General features: G+C 50.9%; 8 protein-coding genes across 8 annotated transcripts; 5 read left to right on the forward strand and 3 right to left on the reverse strand.

Moving 5' to 3' along the window:
- Window positions 1–1,110: 1,110 nt before the first annotated feature.
- On the reverse strand, window positions 1,111–2,120 carry BO79DRAFT_208230 (uncharacterized protein). Its single transcript, XM_025682348.1, has one exon. The coding sequence runs from the start codon at window positions 1,834–1,836 to the stop codon at window positions 1,495–1,497; it is 342 nt and encodes a 113-aa protein (XP_025541761.1). The 5' UTR covers window positions 1,837–2,120; the 3' UTR covers window positions 1,111–1,494.
- Window positions 2,121–2,349: 229 nt separating this feature from the next.
- BO79DRAFT_170009 (peptide MFS transporter) lies at window positions 2,350–4,779 on the forward strand. The gene is made up of 3 exons (XM_025679518.1): window positions 2,350–2,605; window positions 2,753–3,087; window positions 3,141–4,779. The coding sequence occupies exons 1-3, from the start codon at window positions 2,574–2,576 to the stop codon at window positions 4,523–4,525; spliced, it is 1,752 nt and encodes a 583-aa protein (XP_025541762.1). The 5' UTR covers window positions 2,350–2,573; the 3' UTR covers window positions 4,526–4,779.
- A 1,550-nt stretch (window positions 4,780–6,329) lies between these two features.
- Window positions 6,330–8,035, forward strand: BO79DRAFT_226691 (uncharacterized protein; the record flags this gene model as incomplete). Its single annotated transcript, XM_025683814.1, has 6 exons — window positions 6,330–6,430; window positions 6,537–6,608; window positions 6,752–6,841; window positions 7,200–7,323; window positions 7,548–7,702; window positions 7,942–8,035. The coding sequence occupies 6 exons, from the start codon at window positions 6,330–6,332 to the stop codon at window positions 8,033–8,035; spliced, it is 636 nt and encodes a 211-aa protein (XP_025541763.1).
- BO79DRAFT_82260 (syntaxin) lies at window positions 7,848–9,565 on the forward strand. The gene is made up of 5 exons (XM_025689788.1): window positions 7,848–8,078; window positions 8,187–8,292; window positions 8,359–8,825; window positions 8,875–9,154; window positions 9,208–9,565. The coding sequence occupies exons 1-5, from the start codon at window positions 8,073–8,075 to the stop codon at window positions 9,273–9,275; spliced, it is 927 nt and encodes a 308-aa protein (XP_025541764.1). The 5' UTR covers window positions 7,848–8,072; the 3' UTR covers window positions 9,276–9,565.
- Window positions 9,566–9,880: 315 nt separating this feature from the next.
- On the reverse strand, window positions 9,881–10,558 carry BO79DRAFT_286338 (BolA family protein). Its single transcript, XM_025688459.1, has 3 exons — window positions 10,380–10,558; window positions 10,204–10,310; window positions 9,881–10,145 (listed from the first exon to the last, which is right to left on the reverse strand). Exons 1-3 carry the CDS (start codon window positions 10,491–10,493, stop codon window positions 9,968–9,970), a joined length of 399 nt encoding a protein of 132 aa, XP_025541765.1. The 5' UTR covers window positions 10,494–10,558; the 3' UTR covers window positions 9,881–9,967.
- A 215-nt stretch (window positions 10,559–10,773) lies between these two features.
- BO79DRAFT_244295 (acyl-CoA synthetase) lies at window positions 10,774–13,237 on the forward strand (the record flags this gene model as incomplete). Its single annotated transcript, XM_025685354.1, has 5 exons — window positions 10,774–11,451; window positions 11,510–11,811; window positions 11,860–12,785; window positions 12,862–13,100; window positions 13,197–13,237. Exons 1-5 carry the CDS (start codon window positions 11,076–11,078, stop codon window positions 13,235–13,237), a joined length of 1,884 nt encoding a protein of 627 aa, XP_025541766.1. The 5' UTR covers window positions 10,774–11,075.
- Window positions 13,238–15,004: 1,767 nt separating this feature from the next.
- On the forward strand, window positions 15,005–16,864 carry BO79DRAFT_281175 (cytochrome P450; the record flags this gene model as incomplete). The annotated part of the gene is made up of 5 exons (XM_025688133.1): window positions 15,005–15,348; window positions 15,397–16,247; window positions 16,314–16,421; window positions 16,476–16,642; window positions 16,690–16,864. The coding sequence occupies exons 1-5, from the start codon at window positions 15,150–15,152 to the stop codon at window positions 16,862–16,864; spliced, it is 1,500 nt and encodes a 499-aa protein (XP_025541767.1). The 5' UTR covers window positions 15,005–15,149.
- A 155-nt stretch (window positions 16,865–17,019) lies between these two features.
- On the reverse strand, window positions 17,020–20,317 carry BO79DRAFT_236569 (exoribonuclease II; the record flags this gene model as incomplete). The annotated part of the gene is made up of 3 exons (XM_025684597.1): window positions 17,020–19,691; window positions 19,752–20,089; window positions 20,144–20,317. 3 exons carry the CDS (start codon window positions 20,315–20,317, stop codon window positions 17,069–17,071), a joined length of 3,135 nt encoding a protein of 1,044 aa, XP_025541768.1. The 3' UTR covers window positions 17,020–17,068.
- Between the last annotated feature and the right edge of the window lie 2,438 nt (window positions 20,318–22,755).

The following is a 22,755-nucleotide window of genomic DNA, read 5'->3' on the forward strand; positions in this document are numbered from 1 at the left end:
CTTCCCTTTTGATCATATGTCATCTCTTCTGCCTCTTTCTGTTCTTAATAGATAGATGTAAGAAGTGTATAGCTGAATGCGCTGCGGCGCCCTGCTCAGCCGTTGCAGCATCAAGGTACTCTCCACCTGCGACGGAATAACACCGAGATATCCCCGCTATATTTAGCGTTTGGACGCTATTCCCTTCAATGAGATGCTTCCAAGTATGCATGACTCTGTATTATAGTTCCTTAGTAAATGAAAAGACGGTGTTGACTCACAGTCTCGTATTTCGCACCGATGTGTGGAGTTGTGGAGCAGGACAAGAATGATCGCCTACTTTAAGAGCAATAAAGCGTTGCTTGATGCCCAATAGGCTGCCGTACACAGCATCTCAAACATTCTGATTGAAGAGCCTCGAATCCAGATGGCTTGGCTCCCGGCTGAGGTGTTGCGGCATCGGGGGTTGCTAGACTGTAAATTGGAATGACTCCCAAGGTCAAGTGAGAGCTGAAGGACCTCTTGGACTGAAGATCCCCTCACACTCAACTATGAGTCAAAGGCATATTGAAGATCGCTATGGTCGCGTATTCCTCCTGCCATTTCTTCTCGAGCCAAGCCCGTGTAGGCGACCAGCCGCGTGCGGAGAATGATTGTCTTGGAGCCGAACTGCGCTGCTGCAGGTGCTCTTAGTGTCGAGTCATTAGACCCAAGTCGGTGACGGATCTTGACATATATTAAGATCGCCTTTCGCTTCGCCAGCCTGAAGGCAATGCATCCAATTGCCGGCTCCAACTTCGAGATTGATAAGCACGTCATCCAGACTAAGCTTAATTGTGACAACAAGTCGGACGGAGATCGGAGTCATTGGAGTCTAGTGCCTGGTATTGGCCAGATAAGAAGACGCTGCAAGGGCAATCACAGCAGGTTCGGAGATATCGTTGGCTGTCCATCGGTCAATATGGGCGGAAAAGGTCAAAGCCAGCGGATGACGAATCAGTGGTTGTTGGGAGGGCGAAGTCGGACTTAGGAGGGGTTTAAGATACTTAACCTGAACGGGGCTCGCTCCTTCCGCGCTCTGCTGCCTGCTGCCTGCTTTTTCCCCTCCCCTTTCACCAAACACAAGTGATGTTGTTCACTTACTCTTAACAGCAGAGAGTTGAAGTACTCTGGGAAAGTGCATTAGAAATCCAACCCCAGAGATTGCCTGATGGCCACTACTCCATACGATAGCCCGGATGATCAGTCCAGGCAACTCCGCCTCTGACCTATTCTGGGCGGCTTGAGCCGGTCGGCTATGAACTCCACCCCCAATTAGGAATGTCTCGAGAGTTCTGTCTCTACTGTCGCGCCATGAGCACCAGCAGTCGCATCTGAGGCCATTGCGACCATGCTCATAGCTACATCCTGGACTGCATACCTCAATGGATGTCTAATGAACTAATCCCCCAGGTTACAGTCATGATCCCATCCTCTCCCCCATCATGATCGAATAGCACAATTGCCTCAATTGCCTCACTTGCCACGTTCTTCCACCGGACATCCGACAGGAATCGAGGGAGATAAGCACAGCTGTGGCCAAGACACGCTACATCCTACGGTTATCAGGGAAGGACAATGGACTGATGGGTCCCAATCTACATGCGCTCCATACAGAATCATGCATCGAGTCAACCACGGCGCGGGGAAGCCCGACGTTGCAACTGTCTGCTGCTGATCGTCTGTCGCATGAGCGGGGGAAATTACACACAATGAGCCGACCATGCGCGCGCCCCCTTTGCGCCCTGCGAGAACATCAACGGAGGAAGAGTCGTACTCCGCCGGACTACGAATGAGACACGCCAGACTTATCTGCATGTTAGCAGCTTAATGATTTATGTTACCTAACATGTTCCGCATCTGGTGGTCCTACCGACGGCACGAACGATTTAGTCCTGGTCCTGCTTGGCGTCAGACAAAACGGTGGAAATTTTGCGGCGGCAAACATTCCGCAATGCCAATTGATTTGGGAAGGCTTGCATACAAGGCAAGGGATTTCGCTTATTGACGGATCTTTGAGGATTGAAGCACTCTTGTCGATCACCATGGACAAATGTGAACAGGGACGAGGAGACGCAGAAAATTGGGAAAATGATTGTGAGGGGAAGCCACGAGGGAGTGGAAACTCTGGAAGGAATTCGGCCTCTCACCGGCAAACTCCGACTTCTTGGCGTCCCAAGATGTCGCCGGGCTCTGCGGGCGATGGGCCAATCACCGCCATCTTTCGCCATCTCGGCTGATGCTTAACGCTGCTTGTCAATTATTGTCATATCGATTGTTGCCTCCGGGCTCTGGGTTGCGCCCGGACTCTTTCCTCGGTTATAATGATTCAGATTCTCACTTGACCACAAACCGGGCCCTGTCCTGGTGGCCATTGGTCCCAGGGTCAGGAACGGTCCCGCTTCGGCTACCTCTCTATATCTCCCACCACCAGGAGATATAAGGTGTGCGCCGTTTCCCTCGCGAGTATCTCGTGCCTCTCATCTTTCCAGAGGAAAATCTGCGCTCAACTCCTCCCACTCGCCCTTGGGATTTTCCTGCCTGGTCCCGCAAAGATGTCTGGAGATCATGAGGCTGAGATCACTCAGTAAGTGTCCACTACCCTATTTGTGTTTGATTTTTACCCTTCCTGTGGGCTGGTCCATCTCCCGTGTCGGTGACTCGTGAGTCACCATTCCGTCACAGCTCACTCGAATTTCGCTCCCCCTCATCCCCGTGCTAATGAATATCCTAGGCCGCAACAACAGGGCCACGGCACCGAATCGATTGTGAACGAAAAGGCGGCATTCACGGAGGCTAGCGAAAAGGGCCTCGGTCCCACCCCCGACGGCGAAGAACCCAACGCTGAGGAAGTCGCTACTCTTCGCCATGTTGCGGAGCATCTGCCTATCTCCGCATGGCTTGTCGCCGTTGTCGAGCTGTGCGAGCGTTTCACCTACTACGGAATGTCTGGCATGTTCCAGAACTACGTTGATCGTCCTCTGGACGGAAGTGAGGGACGTGGTGCCCTAGGCATGGGTCATCAAGGAGCCACTGGTCTCACCACTTTCTTCCAGTTTTGGTGTTATGGTTCGTCTACTACTGCATAAATACGCGGGATCGCTGGCTGACATCTGCCCCAGTTACCCCCATCATCGGTGCCATTGTCGCTGATCAGTACCTCGGTAAATACAAGACCATCGTGGTTTTCTGTATCATCTACTTGGTCGGTCTGCTCATCTTGGTTTGCACGTCCATCCCGACCGCTCTTCACCATGGAGCCGGTGTTGGTGGCTTCATCGTGTCTATCCTGATCATCGGTCTGGGAACGGGTGGTATCAAGAGTAACGTTGCTCCTCTGATTGCCGACCAGTACAAGCGCAAGAAGATGGCCATGTCCACCACCAAGAAGGGTGAGCGGGTTGTCATTGACCCTTCCCTCACTATTCAGCGCATCTACATGATCTTCTACGGCTGTATCAACGTGGGATCGCTGTCTCTGTTGGCCACTCCTTACATGGAGAAGTACATTGGCTTCTGGTCTGGTTATCTGCTTTGCTTGTGCATGTTCGCCGTTGGTACCATGGTGCTCATCTTCGGCCGCAAGTACTACGTTGTTCGCCCTCCCCAGGGCTCCATCATCACCGACGCCTTTAAGGCTCTGTGGATCATGGTTGTCAACCGCAACATGGATGCCCCCAAGCCCAGCTGGCAGGCGGCCAACAACGGCACAAGGACCAACCTGCCCTGGGACGATCACTTCATCGACGAGCTCAAGCGTGCGTTGGTCGCTTGCCGTGTGTTCTGTTTCTACCCGATTTACTGGGTTGTTTACGGCCAGTTCTCCAGCAACTTTGTCACCCAGGCCGGTCAGATGGAAGGTCACGGAATCCCGAACGACTTGATGCAGAACTTTGATCCGATCTCCATCATTGTCTTCATCCCCGTCCTGGAGACCCTTATCTACCCCCTGCTGCGTCGCTTGCGTATCCGCTTCCGTCCGATCACCCGTATCTCCCTGGGTTTCGTTGTTGCCTCCTTGGCGATGATGTACGCGGCCATTGTCCAGCACCTCATTTACTCCGCTGGGCCCTGCTACGAGCACCCCGGATGTGCTGCTTCGGAGGTTGATGGGTCCACCACTGGCAACCACGTGCACATTGCCATCCAGACGCCTGCCTATGTGTTCATTGGTCTGTCCGAGATTTTCGCGTCGGTGTCTGGATTGGAGTACGCCTACACCAAGGCTCCTCCGTCGATGAAGTCCTTCGTGCAGTCCATGTACCTGCTCACCAACGCATTTGGTTCCGCTCTGGCCGAGGCACTGACCCCTGCTGCCTACGACCCGGCCATCATGTGGATGTTCGTGGGTCTGGCTTGCGCCTCGTTCGTTGCCGGTATCATCTTCTGGCTGGTGTACCACCACCTCAACGACCAGGAAGACCAGCTCAATGCGCTCGACGCCGACGATCCGGATGCTCCTGCCGCGCCCCCGGCCTATGAGGAGAAGAAGGAGCAAGAGCACTGAAAAGCGCTCACTCCGCTCGATACCCTCTATTTCTTTTAATGTACTATAATATTTTGACCCGCAGTTCTCGTGTATACGCGCTGAACGTGATATATGCGAAGTCGCGCAGGCCCGCGTAAGAGCACCTGCAGAGCAGATGAGAATGAGAAAGGGCGGGTGTACATACGATGTACGGATTATGCATAGTTTATCCCCTCATTACCTTAGTTATTATTATGATTAGCATAGCAATATAATTTATGGCGTTGCCTGGCTGAATTTGTGTGCCTACACTGTACATGAATGAATCCGTAGTCATCGGCGGAGGTCATCCGTCCGCCAGTAAAGCAGACCCTGCAGGTAGTGCCCACACCACAAAGCGCGACGACCCGTGCCTGAAATTATTCTCGAACAACCCACCAAATTAGACTACTTTTTACTTCGGACAAGTGGAACTTTCTTATCTTAGCCTCGTATTCTCGTAGACCAGTTGCCGTGAATAATTGGGTTTAGGTAAGTAATTGGAATTTTATCGGATACCAGCCGAGAGAGATTGTGTACTACATAAACAAATACTTTGGACAGCGAGCAATGAAAGGTTTATTGTAAGCATAAGTATGAATGTAACTGTCCATGATGGTGATTATTATATAGTATGTATGTACGTATGTATGTATACAGAATAACTGTAGTGAAAGTAGGAAACGAAACAAAATAAAATAAAATGTAGTTAGTTAGTTGGTACTGAAGGACTCAATAAACCCCACGGAAAAGAACGGAAGAGGAAATAGGATGGAAGAACGGCAAATTCGGGTTCTTCGGGTTCTAGAGAATTTTGTGGCAGTTCAGCTCAGTTTAGTTCAGGTCATGGCAATTGGTTATGGGGGGGGGGGGTGATTTTCGGATGTCTGGCCGGCTGGCGAGTACAAACTGCAAATTGTTCTGACTAGGTGAAGTAGCTATGGACCCTTACTGCAGTTCCATGGATTCGGGATACTAGGTTCTGTGGATGGGGGAGGATGTGAAGGATTCTAGACCGTAAGTTGGCTTGGGCTGGGTTTGCTGGGTCTGTGGCTCGGGCTTGGTGGTTGTGGTTGTGGTTGTGGTAATGATTGCGCTTGTGGGTATGATGTTAATCGATTACTTTGTACTCCGTATAGTGTTCAATGATGGCTTAAGAAATTGTCTGTATGTTGTGTAATTTGTTCTTCGTTTCGGGTAGTATTGTAGGTCTGGTGGTTGTCACAGTACTGGCTACTTTTAGGGTCGTTGGTTGGTGATGAAGGGTCAGTTGGCTTCATTTAGAAGAGACCTGATTTTTGTAGAGTGTTTAATTCAAGTAGGGAAACATTCGACTTTATGTCATCTAGACCCTTGTTCTAATGTCACAGTATATGTCTGCTTGTTCAAGGTACTTTCATGTAGGTACCAAATGCTACTTGAATATACGTTCAATATCCCTTACTGCGACATAATAAAATTAAGGTTCATCGCATGAACCCACCTATTGATTTCTTCAAAGCGATAAGCATTCAGACCACGCGACAATCAATATGCTAGGGATATATGGGGTAACGTGAGAGTTCACTGCCTGGGAGCATGTGACCTCTTGACTGAGTGGAAAAACGGCTGCCTGAGGTTTATTGACTAGCCCCGACCGAAGGATTGAATTGAATGGGGCAGTGTCTTGTCCACCCACTTGAGGCTCAGCTCAAACTAAACTACTCTGATAGTTATGTGGCGGTGGGCACATTGCCATTTAGACACCGACATTTCCTTCCTAGAAGCATGATTCGAAGAATGGATGCATGCACCTGCACCGCGAATGGAGTTCGGTGTTGCTAATTTTACTCTCGCTTGTGGGTTAGACAGGCACACGCTGGCCAAGCTAGATCGCGGCTGTGGAGCTGCTGTGGAAATTCCATTGTGCTGCGCTGAGCTGAGATGAGCTCAGCTGCTTACGCCGTTGTTTATTGTGTTGCAGTGCTCAGCAACGGTATTGTGTGAAATTGCCATTGTCCGAAAATGTTAGGATTAATATGCATGATGGCATGAGAGTAAATGAGATGAAACTTGACGGCATGGTTCTGCCGTTGCTGAAATTGTAGAGTGGGGAAACGGCGTCAGGGGAAATTGAGCTAACATATTGTAGTCAAAAGCTTTATTACTTCTGATTCATTGCGAGTTTGATCGCTGGCTATTTCGCTGTCAGCGGTTGCCAGTGTATGGGGTAGATTGGGCGCGTAGTCATGGAAAAGCTGGGTGGCAGGTGGGGAGACCGTTGAAGTTCAACCCTGCCAGGGCCCAGATCACGGTTTCCAGATCACATCCAATGGAGTAGGTACATATCAGTGACGTGCAGGTTGCCGCTCTACCGCTCCAGGAACGTAATTAAGTAGCTCGTGCCGGTGTTCAAGGGTCAATGGTCGGTCGTATTTGGGGACGAAATTGTGTGGGCACAACAGCTGCGAATGTTGGATGAGCAGCACAGAGTGGATAGCTTTCTAAGACATAGTGAGATAGTTGCGATTAGTCTCTTTGTTCTGTCCTGGGATCTTCTTTCTTAAATCTTAGCTTCACAATCAAACTTGGCAATAAAAAGCAAAGATTGTCGCAAGTAAGGGTGTGATTCTGTCAGGGCAATTCTTGCTTTCCGGTGTAGAGAGTAGAGTAGAGACCTGTCTGATGAAGAAAGTACTGGGTATAGCATCAAGTGCACCCCGACGATCAGCAGCACTTTATCTACCTCGATCACTCATGGTATCATTTCGAGCCTTCAGCCCAGCATCGCGATTCCACTTTTTGGACCCGACCGAGCTGTTTCAGAGGGCATAGACGGTGGAATGTTTTGATTATCATCATCGTGGGAAAAAGGGGACTCGAGGATCGCCGGCCGGTCTGTGCTCGAGCTAGACGCCCCCTACTAATAATATCGAGAAAAAGCCATCAGTGCTAGGTTTCACCCCTGATTGACCAGAGCGAGAAGAGAAAGAAAAACAGCTTCATTTTCCTCTTTCTTTCTTGATTTCCTTCCCACCCCCAGTCGTTCCTTACTTTCCCCTCCCCTTCTTCTGGAAGTTCAAGAAGAGTTGTTGAGTTGAGTGACATATTTGCCATCTGCGGGCCAGAGCCAGTCAACCGTCGAGGGCTTTCCTTTGGATTTGCAGCCGCCAGTGGCTCAGCCGCCTTGTCTCACCCGTCACTCTTTCGTCCTTCCCCCATTCTTTCTTTCTCACCTCATTCCCTCAACTGCTGCTTTTTTTTTCTGCCTGCCTGCCTGCTACCTCTTCGTTCCCTTCTTATCCCCTCCTCCACCTTTTACCGTTTCACCTTTTTTGCAGTCTCCCGACTCTATTTACCCACGAAACTCTTAATCCTCCCTTTCTGCGGTAGTCGCAATTCCATCGCCGTTCTCGTTTCCCGTACAACCCCGAAAGCTACGTCCACCTGTCGGAATTACTCGCTGCGACCAGTGACCCACGCTGCATCACGACCGCTGTGTCTGAATTGACGGCTGTACGATCAATTTGACTTGAAAGACTCTCAGGACTACAATAATTAAATCACCATGAGTGTATGTCGAACACCCAGAACGTCATCATCCTGACCCTTGCCGTTACCCCACCCCTTATTACCCACCACTTGCGCATCGTCAAACAGTCTGCTAACTTGTCGATTCAAGTACGGTGGAAACCAGGGTGGCTACGGCCAGTACAATCCCTATGGCCAGCAAGATGCCAACCCCTACAGCGACGCCAATGCCATGGAGCAAGGCAACGGTAGCTATGGTAAGCGCACCACGTTCAGCCCCTCTGTCTGACCCGACCATGGCCTAACCTGCGATCGCACATCAGAAATGGGCTCTTACAACCAGCCGGCCGACGCGACGACGCTGCTGAACAAGTGCCGAGAGATCAACGACGGTATTGCCGATCTCCGCGCCAAGCGCGAGGGCCAGCTTGCCGCCGCTCAGAACGCTTTGCTCGACTCGAGTACCGGAAAGGAGGACCAGGTCGCTCGGCAGACTCTGGACTACATCGAGGATGAAGTGAACAACGGATTCCGTTACCTCCGCGATCTTCTGAAGAAGGTCAAGCAGACCCCCGGTTCCGGAGACAGCCGTGTGCAGACCCAGATCGACGTCACTAGCCGGAACCTCCGTCGCGAGATCGAACAGTACCAGAGATGCCAGTCCGACTTCCAGAAGCGCCTGAGGGAGCAGGTTCGCAGACGTTATGAGATCGCCAACCCCGAAGCTTCCCCCGAGGAGATCGAGCAGGGTGTGGACAATGTCCTGTTGGGCCAGGAGCAGAGCTTCCAGGTATGCTCTTTCGAGGGACTTCAGCAAGTTCATGCTAACATTCGATTAGGTTACGGGCAGCCGGACTAGACAGGCCAACGACGCCAGGCAGGCCGCTTTGGAGCGATCGGCCGCCATTCGCAAGATCGAGCAGGATATGATGGAGCTGGGCCGCCTGTACCAGGAAGTGGCGGAGCTGGTCCACCAGCAGGAGCCTGCTGTGGAGCAGATCAACCAGGATGCAGACAATGTTGCGCAGAACGTTTCGAACGCGAACAACCAGATCACGGAAGCTATTGCCAGCGCTCGTCGGGCGAGAAAGTGGAAGTGGTATGCTCTGCTGGTCGTCAGTAAGTGTCCCGATACGATACCCCTTTATAGGCCAGGCTAACACTATCTCCAGTTCTCATCATCGCCATTGTCGTCGGTGTTGCCGTCGGTGTCACGGAAGCCAACAAGTCCTCGAAATAGAGCCCGTGATTTCTATGGCACTATGCTATACTTGGCTTGATCTGATGACTCGACCTTGCGCTGATATAAATGCTTCGCCATGCCAATGCCCTTCATCTCCAGATACCCTCCGAGGTATTAACCTTGTCCTGCTTCTGTTCGCTTTCCGTTCAAGTTTACGCAAGGCTGTAACGACCTCTTATCGTTTGTGTTCTCGTCCGATGCTCTACTTCTTGTCTACGCTTACGGTAAGCCGAGCCAGTCGAGGATCGTTCGCTTGCTGTGATTCTTCCGTTGTTATACCACTTTGTCGTTTTGCCTTGTCTTGGTTGAAAAGCACCCCACCTGCTGAATCGTCTCCTATGTCTGCTTGATCGCTCGTCGCTGTTTGTCTGTATCCACTGATCGGTCGTGTATAGTTTCTGCGTCTTGGGGCGTATGCGGCCTGATGAATTACTGTCGCTGCACGTTGGCTAGGATGCGCTTGATGCTATCGCAGTGTATATATTAGAGTCTCTTCGTTGCCCCTACCTTTGGCGCTAGAACATGTAATAATCCGACTACCTTAATAATAATATCCCTTGATGTATGTACGAACTGTATGCAGGACGCACTCGATCGACCGTATAATGCATTTATTCATGGGTATCGCAGATCAAGTCAAATGAAAGAACATCAACCCTTCCTGTATCTAGTACATGCTGTATATTGTATCAAGCCTTCGCCGCCTTCCTCTCCTCCTCCCGCTGTTCCTCCTCCGGCGTCTTCGTCCGAAGCTGCAGCGCATGGATGCCACCCTCGCGACTCATCTCCTCCTTCAACAAACCATAGACCATACGATGGCGCGCAGGCTGGGGCTTCGACTGGAATGAGGGCGATGTGATCGTCACACTAGACAAATATGAGTCAGATTGACAAGTATCAAGAGAAGATGGGCGTATTGACTCACTGGAAATGGGTCTCTTTCGAAGTCGATCCGCGCATGGCGTTATGATGTGCGTGCAGATGCGAGTCATTGCGGATGACGAGGGTGGAGGGGGTGAAGGCGGTTGTGAGCTTTGAGCATTATCAATTAGTATAACAATGTACTATCTGATAGTAGTCTATGTAGGTGGGTGGACATACCTTCTCCCGGATGAGATCTTCGACGGGGGTTGCGGAGGTAGAAGCCATTCTGGTAGCAGTAAGGGAGAAGACGCGGCGGGGGAGGAAGCCGGAGAGGGAGGCGCGGGGGAGCATTGAGGGGGAAGCGGTAGTCCCGGTGGAAGATAAGGCGGGGAGAGAGATATGATGCTGGGTAGTAAGTAGCTATTGAGATACGGAGGGGGGATTCTTGATGCTGAGAGATGAGAATCGGGAGACCGCAATTGGCCACGGAGTGGGCGGGTTACTGCTTTGGGAATGGTGCGGAGGTCGGGGGTTGTCCGTTGCTTCGTCACATTTAGATGCCTTTCAATACTAGATCATCACCCTGGCAGGCGTGTTATTCTTTCTTCCGGAAAGAACAAGCATCGGCCAATCTGACTGGTTCCATGCAAAGCTATCACCATCCTTCCTAACCTTAACATGCTGCTTCAGATGCATCTCCAACCACCGATAGCCGGAGCAAAGCAAGTGCCGTTGCCGAGACCGCAAAGCTCCGATGCGCTTCCTCCCCAAATGACATCAGTTCCGTCGCGCAATCCGCCTTTATCTTTTGCCTTGGGTATCGATCAATCCATTGATTGACGTGGTTTACCTGTGCAACGAGGCAATTTTAACCTCGAGATATCCTGACGGCTGCTGGGTCATGTCATACGGTTCCCACGCATCTCTTCAGTCATGTCCGGACGCACCTTGATGCCGCTCCTCTCCCGGGGCTCGATTGCTTCTCCGTCTCGTCAACATTCGCTCCACACCCTTCTAGCGTGGAGATGTGGTGCTCCTACGAGTAGCTCCCGGTCTTTAGTGACACCTCTCGCTCGTCGATCGATCTCCTCCCTGCCGAATCTACCTCTCTTCCGCGCCCTCCAGGACCACGATCAATCAAACCTGGCAGTGGTTCATAGCGCGTCTGCTCGATCGTTCACATACGGGAATCTGGTTGCCGACGTACTGCAAGCTAAGGACCGACTGCTTCAGTCTGCCGGAGGGGGAAAAGATGGACTGTCTGGCGAGAGGGTCGCGTTTCTGGCTGAGAATAGCTACGACTACGTAGGTACTGTGACCATCTCATATATGATATTAATGGGATACTCGCTGACAAACTGTACTAGTGACGCTGCTCTCCATCCTCGCGAGCGATGCCATTGCCCTTCCGCTGTCCCCGGCCTTTCCCGTGGGCGAACTGAAGTATATCATGGACAACTCACAGGCCAAGGTACTGCTTGCAACGGAGAAGTACGCAGCGAAGGCCCAAGAACTCGTCAAGGCAGGACTAGACCGGGAGCCTGTCCTAGACATCAAGGAGAAGATCAAAGTGGGCGCAAACAACGAGAGTTCAGTGTCATTGGAGGATATCGGAGTGGAATCGCGCGGTGGAATGATGCTCTACACATCCGGCACCACCAACAGACCCGTATGACCCTCCACACCACCACAAATCTACAAAACTAACAACCCGCAGAAAGGCGTCCTCATCCCCCAATCCGCCCTAACAGCCCAAGCGGCCTCCCTCCTCCAAGCATGGAACTACACCCCGCAAGACCGCCTCCTCCACCTCCTCCCCCTACACCACATCCACGGCACCGTCAACGCCATCGTGACGCCCATCCTGGCCGGCTCCTCCATCGAATTCATGTTCCCCTTCAACACCGACGCCGTGTGGACGCGCCTCGCCTCCCCATTCCTCCCCCAAGCCTCTCCATCCACACCACGCAGCAAAATCACCTTCCTCACAGCCGTGCCCACAATCTACAACCGCCTGCTAACCTCGTTCCCCAACCTCCCCACACCCACCCAAGAAGCCGCCCGACAGGCCATCTCCCCAGAGAACCTCCGCCTCAACATCTCCGGCTCCGCGGCCCTCCCCACCCCGACAAAAAAGGCCTGGTCGGACCTCAGCAACGGCAACATCCTCCTCGAACGCTACGGCATGACCGAAGTCGGGATGGCCATCAGCTGCGGGCTCGACTTCACCGACCGCGTCGACGGCAGCGTCGGCTGGCCCCTACCCTCAGTAGAAGCCCGTCTCGTCGACACCGAAACAAACGAAGTCATCAACCCGGGCGAAGAGCTCGACACCACCACAGGCCGTGAACGCGAAGGCGAGATCCAGCTCCGCGGCCCCACCATCTTCAAAGAATACTGGGCCAACGAAAAAGCCACGCAAGAATCCTTCGTCCCTGACGAAACAGACCCCGAAAAAAGACCGTGGTTCAAAACCGGCGACGTCGCCGTCCGCAGACCCGTCCCCACCGCCGGCCACGGCTCAAGCGGTGAATGGGCCCAAGGCCCAATGTACTTCATCCAGGGTCGTCGAAGCGTCGATATCATCAAGACGGGCGGAGAGAAGGTTAGTGCGTTGGAAGTCGAGAGGGAGTTGCTTTCGCTGTGAGTGCCCCTATTCCATCTACAACATTAACCACCACCACCACTACCATTCACAAAATACTGATAGTTGGTATAGTCCCCAAATCGCCGAAGCCGCCGTCGTAGGCCTCCCCTCGGAACAATGGGGCCAGAAAGTCGCCGCGATCGTGGTCCTCAGGCCCGAGTATAGAAGTAAAGGAGGTGGGAAGAATGGGGATAAGCCCTGGGGTGCGATGGATATGCGCAGGGCGTTGAAGGATCGGTTGGCCGGGTATAAAATGCCGCAGGAGATGAAGGTCCTGGAGGGGGTGATTCCTAGGAATGCGATGGGGAAGGGTGAGTTTATTCCGTTGACTTTCTTTTCGCTCTCTTTTTTTTTTGGTTTATGTTGGTTTGGGATGGTTTACTGACTGACTATGTTGTGGGATTTAGTTAATAAGAAGACACTGGTTAAGGAGGTTTTTGGGGTTTAGTGGTGGTATATATGGATGGGATGGATAGTATGGAGTACATAGGGAGAAGGACTGTGTGTATGATAGGGTGAATATACATGGATGAGATTGTATGAATGGTTGGGTTGGATTAGTATGTATGGCTGAGCCATTTCTCTGCTCATTGAGAGTGTATACGTAGACGCCGCGTATAGCAGTAGGGATGCATGCTGAGTCCAGTCTAAATGATGTGTATATTGTTTGTTAAGTTAGTCCTTTATCTATTTACTTTTGTTTACTAAGGGATACTCTAGATATTACTTGACAATGAACATAGATGAAGCAGTTACAAGAATGAGGGAATCAAATCACCGTCGAGGGTAAAGCCAATCATCCTTCCCCATGCTGATTGTTCGAAGTAATCCCTGTAACTTAGATACCTCCCGATAAGTGAAGTCCATGTGGAAAGAATCGGTGAGCATACTATAGAGCCGTACTGGCAACATCCCAACCTAGCATGGCATCTTGGTCCGAGTACCAACCAAGTAGGGTAAGTTCCTGCGAGGTTTCTGCTAATCTTCTGAACTCATGGCAAACATCTTCATCACCAGTATTCTGAAATCCCACCGCTACTTACTGTTTACCAACCCTAGTTCGTCTACAGCCACTCGGGAATCCCGATTATATCAACGGTGGCGGAATGGGCCGCTTGTTGGCGTGATTGCTGCAGTTGTCCTGCATGAGACAATCTCCTTTTCCCTCAGTGGCCGTCTCTTATAGTGAACCATGATATGATTGACTGGGTCGTTGAGAGAATAATTCTATAACATAGTATGCATTTGATAAGAAAGTACTGTCCACCATATGGAATACTGCAAGGCCTCGCTTCTTACTAATGACTCAACAGGCCTATTTGGATATCGGAGAATATGGCATACGTATGTGCGTCATAACATAGCCCCGTGCATGTGGCTTATGTCACTAGTATTGGTCCTGCTCGTAAATCATGCAGTCCTAAAGCAAACCTGCGTCGGATGTCCTGGACAGTATTCGGAGAATATGCGGTGGCGGCTACAGCGGATGTCCGCTACAATCAGTCGGACGCAGGCAGAAACCCTAGAGTAATTGTAAATCTGATATTGGAGCGGTTTATAACACAGTTCCTGCATTCATATGGTCAGTTAGCTGCTTAACCGTAGACTGTTGAGATCGACCGACAGACGGGATGACACGCTGGATATAATATTGCCGGTCCAGATCCAATGACACTGGTACACAACTAGGCTGAAAGCTTATAGTCCTGGATGAATGGTATTAATATAACACGTCCCTCTTACAACAAAGCCATTGTGTCGGTCAGACTATCGAAGTCTTAATCACAATCATGATCAGCTTACGAGTACTCACCTCGGCCCTAGCACAGCTGCAAGCCAGATGTCTGTTCGCTCAGCCACCTTCTGCTCAGTAGCACCCGAATATAGCAACGTGATCTCGACAAGTGGGTTACTCGAGATTGTGATCGTCGACGACTATTTGCTATTCCTGGTGACACTATTCCGACTATGGTGATTCTCTGGCGCTAATTCGGTGTATCCAGATCCTCATTCGAGACTTGTGTCTAACCGGGATATAACGTAGCTAGTTTAGCCGCAGACTTCAATGGAAGCAGAAAGCCACACGATAGGTACCTTCTGGACAACCGCCTATCGTAAACATGAGTCAGGTCTGGCTGAATGCGCCGAACTCCAACGAGTCAATGCAGTGGACGGACTTTCGCCCCGACTTCAAGGTCTGAAGATGAGAGCCTCTTAGCGTTGCTCGTCAAGGGGATTCGCAAGGTGTGCATGCCTCCTGCGCAGAGTCTGTTACTATATATGGGTAGCTGGTATCAATCCAAATTACACCGATAAGATGCAATCTTTGATGAAAAATCAAGAAAAATTGACGGTTTCTCATGATGTACACCCTTCTTCTACCACTCTTGGTTGTCTTTTGTGTCTCTGTGAGAACGATCTACCGTATCTACTTTCACCCCCTTAGCAAAATCCCAGGGCCCAAACTAGCAGCTGCCACTCACCTGCATGAATTTTACCACGATGTTATTCGTGGTGGAAAGTTCATATGGGAAATCGAGAAGATGCATAGAGCATACGGTATTCTGCCGGACCACTGTTAATGCACAATACTGACAATACATGAAGGCCCTATCGTGCGAATAAACCCGCGAGAAGTCCATATTGCCGACCCGTCTATGTATGACGAGATCTATGCTGGGTGTAGCCGGAAACGTGAGAAGGATCCACGCATGGTATCATCATATGCATCATCATATGCGGCGCTAGCAACCGTCGATCATGATCTTCACCGTGCTCGTCGAGCCCCGCTGAATCCGTTCTTCTCGAAGAAGGCTGTACTTGAGCTCTCAGGTGTCGTTCAAGAGAAAGTGTCCCTTCTAGCATGGCACCTGGAACGCGTACATGCCGAGCAAGCGGTGTTCGCGCTAAGTACAGCCTTCACTGCACTAACGGGAGACATCATCACACACTATCTTTATGGCAAAGACAATGGGTATCTGAGAGAAAGGGACTTGGTGAAAAGAAATATTGTATGGGACATCTTGGCCAAGGGCACTAGTGCCTGCCATTTGTTCCGATTCTTCCCAATTATTCCAACCCTAACGAAAGCTTTGCCAATACGGCTCATGCGCCTTGTTCGTCCTGCATTGTCAAATGTGTATGACATGCAAGAGCAGATATCCCGTCAATCAGAAGAGGCTATAGCGCATGAAGGCGCAAAACGAAGGACAATATATCATGCCCTCAGCGATCCTTCTGTACCTGCGAGCGAGCGGTCTGTAGCTCGCCTGCGCGATGAGAGCTTTATTGTCCTCCTCGGGGGTACAGAAAGCACGGCAGCGACATTGACGCTTGCGACGTATCATCTTCTACGAAACAAAGACTTTTATTTCAAGCTCCGGCAAGAACTGCAGCAAGTCATTCCTAAGCCAACTAGTGAAGTCAACTGGGCACAGCTGGAGCGGCTACCATACCTGGTACGCACTCGAGACCGACGTACATGCGAGCATTGACACCAAGCACTAACTTGTTGTGATGGGTAGACGGCCGTCATCAATGAAGCTCTCCGGCTTGGGGCAGCAGCTTTGAGACCAGCGCGAGTGGCACCAATAGAGACACTATTTTATAAGGGATACGAGATCCCGCCTGGCGTAAGCATAACTATTCGAAATGGATGATGAAAACCTGACACTTTTCCTATGAAGACTCCGGTCAGCACAATCAGCTATTTCATCCACCGTAATCCTGCGATTTTCCCACATCCCGAAAGCTTCGACCCCGAGCGATGGATCCAAGCTGCTGAACGGGGGGACAACCTTACCAAATACCTAGTTCCTTTCACACGTGGCAGTAGAATTTGTATTGGCATGAAGTGAGTTAATATCCTTCAATCAATAACATAGGCTCATTATCGATCAGCCTGGCCTATGCAGAATTGTACATGACGCTGGCGGCCATTGTGCGTCGCTTTGACCTAGAGCTATGCGAGACGCGCCCTGAGGATATGGAATTCACGCGGGAAATGGTAGTACAGCGTCCGGAAAAAGGAGTTTGGACACTCAAGGTTCAAGTAGTAGGAATCAGTGAGGCGTGACGAGGAGGGTTGTCACATGAGCTAGTTGCGCTTGCCTATTTGGGATATCGACAATAAGATCTATTTGCAAGCTATGGTACATATAATATAAACACCAGACGCTTCGTATATTAACCAGAGATGAGAGCGTTCAAAATGATGCTATTACCGGAACTCCAACAACAACACCGATGGCCAAAACTCGATTTTCACTGTACAAATGCATCACTTCCATTCGCCCACCCGTTCAAACGGCTTAACGACCCGCGTTGCTTCCATGACCACAAGCGATCGTGCCATATCAACGGCTGTAATCTTAGCGTCCACGATACTGAGGATGTCCAGGTCAGGTGCATCTGACATTTCTTCAGGTATCAAGACCTGGCAGCGAACTCCCAGGGACGTGATAACAGCAGCGTATCCGTTTCCGTATGGCGTACCAGCCATGGAGGTGCTGCTGTATGGCCGCTGGATCAAGCACTCGAATGTTTCGGGTAGTGGGCACTCGGAGAAGTAGAAGGCGCGGAACAGAAGCATGCATGCCCAGAATTGCTTGGAGGCTAGGTCACATTCCCGGATGCGGTTGCGCTTCCACCGGGACCGAGAAATATATTCATCAACACATTCACGAGAGAAAGGCAGAGCAGGCTCATCCGTCTGGGCGTCCAGGCGGCGGCCATGCTCGTGTTCGAAGCGAAGCGCGGCCTCGATTTGATAATGAGCAAGGACGTCTGTGTACCGCCGCAGGGGACTGGTTGCTTTGACATAGGTGTCAAGACCAAGAGGCGTATGATGGAGGGGACTGGATGAAGAGATACCCCTCGGAGCTGCCAATTGCAACCAAGCTTGCCCTCCGTATTGGGAGAGGTTCTCATTGGTTACTTTAGGGTATTCCGGATGATAGTACGTTCCGTCGTAGACAGAAGGGATGTTGCGTTCGGCCAGCCATTTTCCGGAGACCCAACAGGCCAGGTTCATTAGAGTCGAGATAAGGTTGCGCTTCGTCATATCAGGGACTTCGTGAGGATCAACTTGTTGTTGGGCCAGTTCAATGACGGGATCGCCAAGAACGTAACGGCCTTCCGTCACCATCATATTGGAAGGATTCAAAGGCTCCGTCCCTGCAGTCATTGAGAGAGAGATGTCGGGAGATGAAGGCCATTCCATGGCGCCGTTTTTGCGTCGGTGTTCCCGGAACGCCAGCATCAACTGTCGAAGCGTACGGAAATTGGACTCATCCTTCTCATCTACTTCCTCCTGTAACTCCTCACGCAGATTCCGCTTCGGCACTTCTCCCCCTACTCTCAGGGGCTCTAATTCCTTTTCGGAACTAGGTTCGAAAAGACTGCGTAGCTTGCCGTGTGTTATATAGATGACGTTATTGACCACTCCATTCGTGATGTCGGTATCAAGAACTTCGCCCTGCAGATTCATCTTCGCGCTGAAGGTGAGAGTTGGACGGCCTGGGGCCAAACTGAAGTGCTTCTGCGTGAGGGAGCTCGGAATCATAGGATATGTACGCTCTGGGGCATACATCGTCTGGAGGCGGGAAGCGGCGTACTGCATAATCTTTCCTTCAGAATCGAGGAATGCAGTAGGGTTGGCCACATGTACACGGATCCAGAATGTATCGTTTGATCCCGGAATGCGCTCGAGAGAAACACCGTCGTCAATCTCCTGGGCAGTGGCATCATCCACACAATAAACCGGTAAGTCACCCCAGTCAGTACGCACATCTTTCATCTTATCAGAAAGCTCCTGCGAGTTGAGCTTCTCGCACTCTTTTTGGACTTCCTCCCATGCCGCATCGGAACTGGGAGAAATGCCGTGGCCGGGGAGGGCCAGGCCTTGATCGAACAAGCGGATATTCTCCCAGGGGTAGAAAACACCCAATTCTTGTAGGAACAGAGTTGCCGTCATGGGATTCAGTTCCACAGCGCCATACATGCCTGTACTACGCATTATATGCGAACCGGCCGAGCGCATGGTCCCAGACGTCATTCTGCGCGGCGGAAGACACCATAGCTGTAAGTACTCGATGATCATACGATCGGTGTCACTGAACTTTTCTGTAACCATTTCACGATAGACCATATGTTTGCCATCCTGGTCCGGAGTGAATCGATGAGCACTTGGACCGACGCAGGCCATGGTAGTTGGCGCGCGCGCGGTTCGGCTACGCTTGATGAGGCGCTGGGCCTTCTGGACGAATTTCTGCAGAGGATGGTCTTTCAAATTGGGAAGCCCCTTACCATTTACGTTCTGGTAAAGGTGATCTTGGTGCTCGTGAGCCCACGTGGTGACCGTGTCCAGGACTCTAGCGATCCGTCTCGGTTTAACTAGGTAATGGTTGGCAAAAAGCGAACTCCTATCATACTCGATGAAGAAAGCATTGGCGTGAGCGACGCGATGGACGAGGAACAAGAGCACATCGTTCAGCTGATCTTTCTCAATATCAAGCGCCTTGCAGGTCAGCTCCTCCAACGTATATTCACGGTAATTTTCCTCATCGGCCACGATGTCATGGATGCTGTCTAACCGGGCTGCATTTGCGCGGTACAGCTCCTGCGCGTCTTGGTCGAAGGTGTACATTTTCTTGAGAAGATCCGCACCAACATTTCTCGGGACTCCACCTTCGGTCACAGATTGGAACTCTGTCTTCATCTGAGCGGCAGCGCCAGGAACGTGCGGGAGCAGGGGCGCAACCATTTCGGGAGGCACAAACCCCTTGACGACATAGTCAAGATCCTTGGCAAAAGCAATCCGCCATTTTCCTCTGTCCGTATAGAATTGTTGCTGTTTATGGATGGAGCGGATATAGATGGCAAATGTCAGGATACCGTCAACGCTGTTCCGCAAGAAGTTAGCGACCATAATATTGCACAACAGACAAGTCAATTGCACTTACGCAGTCATTGCCACCAGATCACCCGGCTCCAAGTATTGATTTAAGCCCTCTCCTTCGTCGGCTGAGTTCGTGAATTCCAAAGAATCATCTGCCGCTCGTAGAGCATCGCTTCCGGCATCGCGAGCCTCACGGTTGTCGTTGAGCATGTTTCCCACCCAGGGTGCCGATGCGTCCAGGGAGTTCGAAGTCCCTGGACCTCGGACAGGGTCCAGGTCGTTGGAATGGGACTGTTGCCATTTTCGCAGATAGGTCCGGATGTCCTTGTGCTCGTCAAACTCAAGCTTGAGACGGAGGTTAAGCACCTCAGTTGACGAGTTTAGTAGGTCTTGATCGAGATACTAAGGAGTATAATGGTAAGCCGCAAAACTCGACAATTAGAAAAGGTTTCATACCTTTGAGCCTGCGCTGAAGCATCTCCGTGATACAATTTGCGAGTAGTCTGAGAGATTGCTCCGGCGAAGGAGAGGTGGCGCGCGCGAGGCAGCTCCGCAGAGTCTCGGCGTGAGCGCGTGATTCACACCAGCCGCCCTCTGCAATACTCTCGTCTTTGGGAGTAACAAAGGCATTCTGGACCACCCATCATACATGCCCACAACCTGGAGCTCAATACCTTGATGGAGCAAGAGGCGTGGAAGCAGCTGCGGCGAATCTCCGCGGCTGTAAAATCTACATACTGCCGGCAGTTGCCACTTACCGCTAGGGCGGTGAGTATATGTACCTGGCACTACGAATTCCGAGTTTTCCCCGAACTATGCAATTGTTGGCTTAGCTGTGCGATCTCTTATTGTCCTTGTGGAAGGGTCAAAAGACATCCATCTCAGTTTATTTTACAAGGAAGGCAAGATTCAACTACAGTGTGCGTGATATAAGCACATTAGTCTACCAGATGATGTTTGGAACGTCACCCAACTACTGAGACGGTACGAAGTGCTACAAATCTGCTGCGTGAGCGATTGAGTACTGACTGTTTGCATAATATTAGCTTAGATACTATTATAAAGTGTGTATTTCCAGTCCACTAGCCTGAAAGTCAGGTGTTTCTAGCCATATATGGTTGGCAGATCCTCTTGAAGCACTTGATGAGCACAATATATTTACTACGCTCATACTACTCGTACATGGATGGGCTTTGGCCAAGTCGATGAACTCCAGCTCGACGTCACTGAAATCGCCAGTCTACCCTGAGCTTCGAGTCTTCGTTGAGCAGCATACCGCCGTACCAGGATGATGCAAGCTATCGTGGCTCCACCCGCAACTACAGAAACGTGCTCCATGCCAGAAAACACAACATAAAGCAGTGAGAGAAGTCGGGTTCCGAGAAGATAATGGAACCGCATGAAGGCGAGTCTAAGCATATACAATGTGGTGTTCTGGTCGAGGACGCTCACCGATGTAAACTTGATGAGAATTGGATATCCTCATCCCACCAGAGAATAGTTTAAAGCCCTTGTGTACCAATGCCAACACACCTAGGGGGCAGATACTATCCAATTACAAGCCTTCATGATGTTTGCATACCGGAGTCTACTAATTCTGCCAAACATGGCTGGGATAGTTGTTGCCAATTGCTCAAACCCATTGAAGGGAATGCGGGACTCTTGAAGCACTAATAGGATGACGAAGCAGCCATTGTGTGGACGGCTGAGAGTTGTCCTGCTAGACATCAAGACCTTATCATAGTTGCTACTGCTATTACATCGAGTGTCGGTCCTATCCTGTTTGCGGCCTTCTGCATTAGTCGTTGGACACGCTAGCTCTGCGAAGCCCAACAACTTGTCTATTCGACGGCAAGCAACTTGCGCACATCGAAGCATTGCCCAACGATACAACATTCACCTAGAATGAAGCCTCCTCCCAACCAAACCGTTGGCGCGGGACAATATGAAGATCCACTATCAACATTGGCACGTCACCAAAGCAGTGAGTTGTGCTTTCGGTATGATTGGATCGTATCTGTCCGATTCTCGCAGTGACCAGTAGCATAAACAAGGCGAGAGGCGCAGTCAATAGTGGTCTGACTACGACTATCGAATCAGCTAATGCAGGCATGGCGCAGGATCAGACCAGCTTCTCAAGGAGCTTGCAACATGACCACTTTGTGGCTACGTCATGCTCGAGCTCTACTTGGACGAACTCTACAAGATATCAAGCTCAAGCAACATCAATAGGCCATCTATTAAGGCACTCATGTCAGCGATTTATCAGCAAGGTTATACTACTCCAAGCTATCAGCCCTGTACACCAACGTATCTACCTATACGCAGACCTACCAAAACACCCACGCACAACAAAAACAAACCTAGAAGACATATTCAGACGCCAACAATATTAGCATCTCGAACAACACCCCACAAGCGGGACAAGCAGCCGCAGATCCCACTACAAGACCATCTCGAGGAATATTCCCGCTCCCTCTCAGCCAATACCTATCACCCCAACATCCCGCCTACAATCCTTCACTGCAGGTACGGGACATACCCTGAATCAATGCGCTTCTCCACGAAACGATCCCAATCAATCTACCCGCATATCCTTAATATAGAAAACGCCACAGACGACACTCCCGAGAAGCTGGACAGCGACTGCGCGATCTGCATTGCAGGCGCCTCCCATCCCATTTCCTCCAAGTACGGCGTACTGACTTTGATAGTAATAGTAATAGACAGAATGAGGCTGAGCAAGTCCCTCTCTCCACTGCAATCAAATTCCAATAATACCCTCCGCGCCAATCATCCACACGCCAGTCGTCTCAGGTTCAATTAAGCTCTCGTGGGTCGTTGGCCAGGAACGTTCCCGCTATGGCATCTCCAAGCGCCGGTGTGGAGTAGACCCATCCCGGTGCAGCCCTAGCTCTTTACCGCGCACATACCTGAGCTCATCCTTTTGATAGCTAGCTATGTATGAAGTAAGCGCTCGCTTCACCTTCTCCAAACAAAGCGCTCCTTGAACAGGCCTGAACAGACTCTACCGTCCCGTCGGCGCTTCATCACGCAATGAGAGCTCA

Source organism: Aspergillus costaricaensis, assembly GCF_003184835.1.
Source record: "Aspergillus costaricaensis CBS 115574 unplaced genomic scaffold BO79scaffold_9, whole genome shotgun sequence".
NCBI classification, from domain to species: Eukaryota; Fungi; Ascomycota; class Eurotiomycetes; order Eurotiales; family Aspergillaceae; genus Aspergillus; species Aspergillus costaricensis.